At 33.7% G+C, this 8,626-nt stretch overlaps 1 protein-coding gene across 1 annotated transcript in view; it reads right to left on the reverse strand.

Annotated features, from left to right (window-relative positions):
* Positions 1-8,626, reverse strand: part of LOC117116307 — a 42,948-nt gene that overhangs the window by 14,014 nt on the left and 20,308 nt on the right. The window contains exons 6-8 of the mRNA XM_033260328.1: positions 5,194-5,721; positions 3,468-3,527; positions 25-330 (exon numbers count right to left, since the gene is read on the reverse strand). Of these exons, the coding sequence (XP_033116219.1) occupies positions 25-330; positions 3,468-3,527; positions 5,194-5,721 (894 nt within the window). The remainder of the gene's footprint in view (positions 1-24; positions 331-3,467; positions 3,528-5,193; positions 5,722-8,626) is intronic.

Below are 8,626 nucleotides of genomic sequence, written 5' to 3' on the forward strand. Positions count from 1 at the left end.
CATTTATCAGAAACACAATTTTACCTTCAAATGTTTTATCTGATTCATTTGCCCAGTTGTATGCTAAGTACCTGAGAAGAGTTGATTTGCCAATACCACCTTCGCCTTCTATGAGAGTTCTACATGCTGGTGTGGATTTGATAACATCTAAAAGCTCCTGTAATGTTACTAGCTTGCCTTCTTCCTTATTTTCTTTCAGTAGCTCCAGATCAGTAAACATATTGGCAATATCTACTTGGTATAATGTACGTAAAGTAGCTGGTGTGAACCGGTTGACACGGCAGCACAAATTTTTTTGTCTTTTGAGTAGATAATTTTTGATAACAGTATCTAGATAAGAAGAGAAAAATATTAATAATCCTTAATAGGCTGCAAGCGAAATGATGCAAATACCACATTGCCAAGAGAATGGTACGGTAGGTTACAAAAACAAAGATATATTCTCTATGACAATACTTTGTACATGCAACAACGTACTGTTCTAATAAAATTTTTGTAGTATGTTAGCAGCATGTGTTTTACAGGGAATTCAATGTTATATAAACACTTTGTCTCATAAACAGGTTAGACCAACAGCAGAATATTTTTATGTCATTAAAATATCTTCATTCATTTGGCATGGATTCTCCATGCCAAATATAAATTCTATAATTGACTTATATATTATGTTTTTTTATATTTCTATTATATGACGCTTTTTACAAAATGCTTCACATTCGACAACACTGAAACATCAACATACTATAAAGTAATTACTATAATATATGAGCAACCCAGAATCAATCAAAGTCAACATTCAGATACTCATTCTGTATCAGCTCTGGACACTCACTGAATAAGTTTTTTAAGAACCTTTTAACCTTTGCAAAAAATTTCAATTATTCATTTAAACGTTTTTGTGAGGGTGATTTATGTACGATAAGGGGCAACTCATTCTAATAATAAGAACAAAGAAAAAAGAATGAATTGTTTGGAGCTTTGGTTTTCATGTCTATCAATGAGGTGGTACCTTGCTTTAAAATTTTTGTAGGGAGTTATTATTGTCTTGAGACATTTTTTAAAAGAGAATTACTGTAGAGTAATACGATGGGTGGTCATGAGCTTATATATTTTTTCCAAAAAATCATTCAATATCTTTGTATATATTTAAGTTGACATTTCAGGATGTTTACCAGCTCTGGTATTGGTCCTGTTAAACACATTGTGTGCTGCGATTTGGTTAGAACTAGCGGTTTTGCAATTTATAGTTGTTTTAGTGTTTGAAACCATATGTTTACTGACCACAGTGGTGTGGTTAATGTTTATTGTTTTCTGTACCCCAATTCTGCTGCGCTAGTGTGTCGACTCCCTCAGATCTGCAAACCTGCTGTTTTAACGAGGCAAAATTGCATATTGCTGAGTGTTGCAAGACCGATCCACTGTATGTGGGCCACAAACTTTTTTTCTGCAGTACTCATAAGCAACATAGATTTCTTTTAGCCAACTAGAACATAGGAAGCCCACGATGACGTCCGACATACTCATGAAGAATTAATCAGAAGCCTAACCTCGCTGCTACTTTCGTTTTGCAGAAGGGTGAAATGAAAGCTTTTGCATGTTTAAATAGTAGGGTGGGCAATTAAGAGAGCACTGGGTTACAATTCATAGGGTGGGTTATTAATTAAGTGCCCTAGCTTACTATTTATATGACGGGTTATTAAAAAAAAGCATTGAGTTACTATCAATAGCGTATAGGTTATTAACAGCACTGGTTACTATAGGCCAACCAGTAGGTTGTTTTACGCCGTTATCAACTATCATATAGTTGGCTTGATTCACTATGTGGTGGTGTATATGCATTGGTATATAGGCCTAGTACCTTGGTAGTAGTAATTGAATTTTCTTGCAAAGTGCTCTTAAGAAAAATATTATCATGTATTTTGAGCTCCTTGGTAAAGAAAATAGGCTATGTATGTGGCGGAAAAAAAAGGGACCCTATAAGTTTTTGAGTTAGTTAAGCATTAGAAAAATGTTGTGTTACTGAATGTAGAGTAATATTATAATTGATTATGTGGAAATATGCAGTTGGTGCACGAGAAGATTAAACAACCTTGTATTGATAGATAGAACAGAGAGGAAGAGGGAAAATCAAAAAGTACCAATGACTAGTTTTGAAGCCTTATTTTTTAAGAATGAGGGCAGAGAGACTGCCGATGCTCCCCAAATAAAAAATTGATCAATCACATGCTCATCAATGTACAGTACCACCAAACGATAATGATAATCTCACACATTAGTAGGCCATGCCAGGTGCGGATCCAGGATTTTCCATGCCATAGTCCCTGGCTAGCGTAATACGATAGTAGTAGTAGACTAGCTAAGCCTAGACTACAGGCTTGCCTAGTAGTTTGGGAAAATGATGATGATGTTTTGTTTCTCGTTTGTGTAGGCTACATCATAAATCTTAGGTTCTCTTAGACGGTCAATACCTGTTTGTCATTGCACAGAGTATACTACTAGATACTTCGGACTGATCATCCTCACCCACACAAAAAGGATCCATACTCGACTTTTTTAATCAGAGCGAACGATTACGTGTTCACGTCATCGTGGTTTCCTATGTTCTGATTGGCTAAAAGAAATCTATATTGTTGTGTACTGCAGAAAGAATATGCATGCAGATGCCACATTTCATCTAGCTATTGGAACAATATTGTATGTAGCCTCCATTCGTATCTTAGGTTCAATGTTGAAAGTGTCGGCTTCCACATTTTCTCGTCCTGTTAAATTTTCGGTGGATTTATTAATGTTGTTACCCATGATGCCGAACCTGCTGTGGATGCATCTGCACTGGACGTTTGCGATCAGCTGCCAAAAACCAATCATCAACGAACAGCGCAGTGCGTATCCCACGTGTATGCACATTGGTAAGAACTGGCCTCAACGTTTTTGCAAAAAAATTATGGTGATGCAAGACCACATGGAATCCTTGTCCAACAATAATATTGTTTTTTTCCACTGAAATCATACGTACGTTTGATGGTCTTTGGCTACGGGTACATGGTAAAAACCAATATACAGTAAACAAATAAATCCTTGTTTACAACACTAGATGAAATCACATTAATTTTTTCATTTGTAAATTTCTTTGTCTCAATAAATGAGTTCAAGATGTTTAAATCAATAATTAAAAGCCACTGTTTATTTCCTTTATTTCAGCAGATTTAATGGTGATACTACAGTACTAATGGTTTAAGATTTTCATACAATATGATTTTCAGATAATTTTTTTAAGTTCAATGTGAAAACATGAGTTCATGTTGTGACATTCATGCCCAAGGAGGGCGCTTGTCTATTGTAATTACTGACATTAAGTTTTGCAGTTTTATTGGTAGAGCAGCAGTACAGTACATTGATTAACAACAAAATATGAGAATAGATTTACACCATAATAGGGGTTAATTTGCAGTTAAATTACTATACCATACCTCGGTCGCCTTCCAACATCAACTTTCGTCTTTTAGATGCTGTTGGTTTGAGTTCGCCATCTGTAAAAAATGAATAGTTGAGTGTTTTTACTTTGAATATTTCATCTACATTAAATTAAGGACTGAGCATCACCTGGGTCTAAGCATCATATATTATGTGCTCTAGGCATTGCCTGGGCTCAAAGTATCAGCTAGCTAGGCCTAAACATTAGGCCTAAAAAAAATTGTTTGTTTGCCCTTCATTTTTTAAAATGATAAGAAGGGGTGGGTGGGAAAAGTTTCTTTTTATTTTTTTAAAAATACTCATCAGATGGAATAAAAATACCCACAGAGGCCTGGAATGACAATATCGCACATCAGACAACAACTTTCAACTAATTTGTAGAGCATCTGGCAAAAATTAAAGATAAATAATTATTATGTAAAGATTACTATGTTCATCTGTAAATATTCTTATTTATAAGTTTGTATTTAATATATGTATATTTGTATTTAACTGTTTGAGAACTACTAAGTCCAAAATGAAATTAATGTTATCTATTTGTATATTCAAAATTAATATTTTGCATTCCAGTGGCGAATCCAGGAGAGCTACAGCATAAAGTTCTGTAGTAGTAGACAAAATGGCGTCTGAATGCCTCGAATTCATTATGTTAATTTTGAATTGAAAGGTTGTTATTTACAGTATATTACTGTAAATTAATTGGTTTCGTACTCTTTTTTGTTTTGTTTTACTTTGTGTATTGAGGGTCTCTAATGATCAGCTTCGGCTGGATGGACCACCCTCAATAAAGATTGTTGAAATAAAATTAAAATAAAACCGCTGTAGAACGGGGAGTAGAAACGTGAGATTTTAGCACATTTAAGATCTGTAATGTCAATGTGCTCCCAAGATTACGATTCTTTTTTGATAAAATATTGATGCATCTTAAGCATTCTATTGTCCTGTTCAACCATAGGTAGATCAAGTGCGATCGCGAATTAAACAGAGGCCTAGTTTGGCCTACACTACGTATTGGGTCTTTTCTCTCATCTTCTTTAAATGTTAAACCACTCAAACTATGGTCAAATTTTAGTTAAAATATCATTTATATTTTAAAGATTAGAATGAGACATTTATTTTTACTTTCTCAAACTTACTGTATAATTGGAGCATATAACTTTTTTTGAGATGATGTTATCAAAAGGCTCTTGAAAAAGGCCTAGTTCGATTTTTCTATCTTGAGACACGTGCAAAAAATCGGCACAAAATAACAAGCAACCATACTTAAGGGCCATTATATAAAAAATGACATTAAAGAAAGACCCAGAAAAAAATAGACACATGTATACAACTCCATAAGATATTGTGGTTTTGTAAACATTAATAAAAAAAAATAATAAAAAATATTAATAACAGTAATAATAATAAGCCATCAAAAATATTAAAAAAAATAAACTAGGTAGGCCTAGATACAAATGTAATGCAGATATCATAAGTAGAGAAGTGAAAATTTAAATTTTATTTTCACTTCTCTGCTTATGAGAGACACACACACAGATATCATAAGTAGAGAAGTGAAAATTTAAATTTCATTTTCACTTCTCTGCTTATGACACGCACGCGCGCGCGCGCACAGACACACACACACAAAAACACACACACACACAAAAACACACACACACACAAAAACACACACACCCACACACAGTATGTATGGTGAATACAGTGATATAAAAGGAATACCTTCTGTTAGACAGTTTGCAGCAAAGATACCATTTTCCCTCAACTTATCCTTGAATGTATCCATTTTATCTTCACAAAGAATCATCCTCGTTTCAAGATCAATAATCAAACTCCAATTGTCTGCATATTTCTTTACTGGAGTATTATATATGGCACTGATTTTCCTTACATCTTCTGGACTTAATGATATTCCCAGCTTCATTAATTTCTGTCTATACGGTGTAAATTTAGAAACTTCAACTTCTCTGATATTTGGGCATGATGGTATTTTACATTTTATTTTTGTTTCCAAACCAAACTGACAAGTTGCTTTTATGGTATCATAAATGATAGTTGGATCAGAAGAACTTAGAGCGCCATAAGTAATTAATTCATTCAGTAAGTCCATCGTATTACAAAAATTGTGCAACTTAAACAAGTTAGGCACATGGTCTCTATACAACAATTTCAGCATGTTGATTGCATTTTGATCATCATACCACCTTGATACTTCCATCTTAATGTTTGTAAAAACATCGTCAGTCATTTCTATGGAAAATATACATTTTAAATATAAATAAGAGAAACATAATAATACAGACTGTAGACAACATCGAAGTTACAGGTTTAACTAAATTAGCTACAAATGTTTGTTATGTTAATGCAGCAATCTTCTAATCTATAGGTGACACCCCATTCAAACTTATAAATTTGACTAAACTATATTAACTATATAATGGTTGGAATTACCAGAAGAGAGTCTAGAGTTAGACATGGGAAAAGCCCAACACAATAAGGCCTAAAAAAAAAAATTGTTTATTTGCCCTTCAGTGCCCACCCCTAGCTCATGAAAAAATAAGGAGCGTTTAAAATTTTTTTTTTTTTTTTTTTTTTTCCTTGATTTTTTTTTTTTTTTTCTCCTTGATTTTTTGTTCACAAATTTTAAAAAATGATTCTTTGTTTCCTCCATTTTGCACATGAAAGTGTCTGATGTAAAGGTATCACCATTCTAGGTCTAAATGGCCTAAATTCATTGCAAAATATCGATTATGGGTTATTAAAGGGCAAACAAACAATTTATTTTTAGGCCTAAAAACTGGTTCACTCTGAGTACATTAACCTTTCGGATAAGTTTTCGTCAAACAATTATTTACCAAACACACCATTTTTTGTCAGTAGATAGAAGATTCCAAATAAGTACAGCACAGCATATGAATAATTATACATGCTAGTAATGAATGCAACCAGCATTATTTAGTTAATGTTTTAAAAACAATGTTAGCTTTAATACCCTTTGTGGTTTCTTCTGCCATATTGACTTTCTTTTTCATAAACTTTTACCAGGTGGGGTACTTCATACACTGTGGTTTGACCTGTGAAAATTCAGAGGTAAATAAATATTAGTAATTTTTTTAAATAAAAAATGTTTTTGTAAGAAAAGTTTGTAGGCAAATGTCAGTAACTTTCATAATGAAGAGAATTGAAAGAAACGTCAAATCAAAATATCATTATCAGAAATCAGATAAAACTTTATTTTGTGTTTAAAGAAGAAATTGTTTTTCTCAAAAACCAATAAAAACAGAATAAGAACATTTCGAGCATGAAATTGGCCAAAAAAAAAAAAGATGATTGAGCCTGGGCAAAATTTTACTGGTTCTTACCGAAGATCTATAATAACAAGATAGCGTTCTCCACGATTTCTGCATGCAAATTCTGTAATAAATAAAGCTGTGTAGGTCACACACTCTTGCAATTACAATTTAACTTTTGACATCTATAATCTCAGTGCAAATTCTGGAACAACCTCCATAGTAACAACTAGTAACTGGACGCTTCTATTTCTATTTGTTACACGTAAATCGCGGAGAACGCTATCTTGTTATTATATTATAAGATTTGGTTCTTACTCTATAAAAAAAAGTGTTATGGACTGATGATGTGATGTAATCATGACCATATTTAGGCTTGTCACAGGTTTTTGTCAAATAAAATTTTAATGATTGTCTGGACAGGGCATTACACTAGCATAAGCATCAGCTTTACTAGCCTAGGCCTAGACGCTGACCATTGGGTGTAGCCTAAGTAGGCCACGGGCGCGCCCTAGGCTACTTCCAGGCCTACCTGTTTAGGCCTCCTCCAAGGCATAGCTAGACAGTGGTGGCAAATAACCGAAGGATCTCGAGCCCTACTAGGCTTAGATATCACACTATTATAATCATATGTCATAAAAATCCAATATAATTACCCTAAAAATAATTTCAATCTAGGCCTAGAATCAAGATGTACAATAATCATAACTCTGGCTACGACATAATATAATATTGTATAGCGCCCTCTATAATATATGACTAAGAAAGACCCATTTTTAACGTAGGATAGTTTAGTAAAATGTATGAAATAACATAATAATAAATAATCCCTAATAGAACTTGTTTTGCGCATGCGCTATTTTCAAGTCCGCGCGTCAGCCTCAATAGGCGTATGTACTGTATTAGACTGATCTTTTTCCGAGGAGTGACTTACTACTCGGAGTGTGCTCGTTAAAAATCAGCGGAGTTCGAGTCGTTCTAAATTAATTAGCGAATTATTTATTTTTGTACTTGAATTCTCAACATAACATAATTGCTAACTTCAACGGATTGACCGTACGAAACTGTAATAAAACAGAAACTTCGCGCTCGGAACTTTCCTCCATTATTTTGGCGCCGGTAAGCGATTTTTTTCCCGTACGAAACATTTACATGAAACTCCACTCGGGCCGTCTCGGCTAAATCGACCCGAAAATCTCATTGCAGAATTCAGGAGGTCAAAAGGTCATCAACAGATAAACGTCTATAGAATAACTTCTGAGAGAACGTCACTGTCTAATTTTAAAAAATACATCGATGTTACCATGTTAATACCAATGGGTCGTTTAAAATGACATATAATATTTGATTGAGCTGCACGAGTAATGAAAAGTGTTATTTTAACTTGAGTTACATAATATGACAAGTTCAATTTTTTAGTTAGGCCTGGGTTTTGCATAATTACCTAGGCCTAGAAGTAGGCCTACTAAAAAAGCTTTCTGGGAAAAGCACAAAGAGTAAGGAAAAGCGCGTTTTTCTTCATCACTGATCAAATACGTTCTCTCAGAAGTTGTTTTGTAGACGTTTCTTATACACATCTAAGATGTGTATAAGAGACAACTGGATGTCATAAGACCTGCCAAAATGGCAGAGCACCAAATGAATGTAAAAATGAGCTAGTTATTAATATTAGGCATAGTAATCGGCAGGTTCTTGATTACAAGGCTAGACCAAGTTAATTACATGTTAATGCCCAAAAATAATAATAATAATAATTATTATTATTATTATTACCTGTACGTTAAGGGGAACTTAGACAAAGGGGAAATAACATAAAAGATATTCCCCTTGGGCTAGTTATTATAGGCCTAGTAAATAGTATCTGT

Source organism: Anneissia japonica, unplaced genomic scaffold (genome assembly GCF_011630105.1).
Source record: "Anneissia japonica isolate Jap-2015-1 unplaced genomic scaffold, ASM1163010v1 scaffold287602_len1038180_cov171, whole genome shotgun sequence".
In the NCBI taxonomy this organism is placed as follows: Eukaryota; Metazoa; Echinodermata; class Crinoidea; order Comatulida; family Comatulidae; genus Anneissia; species Anneissia japonica.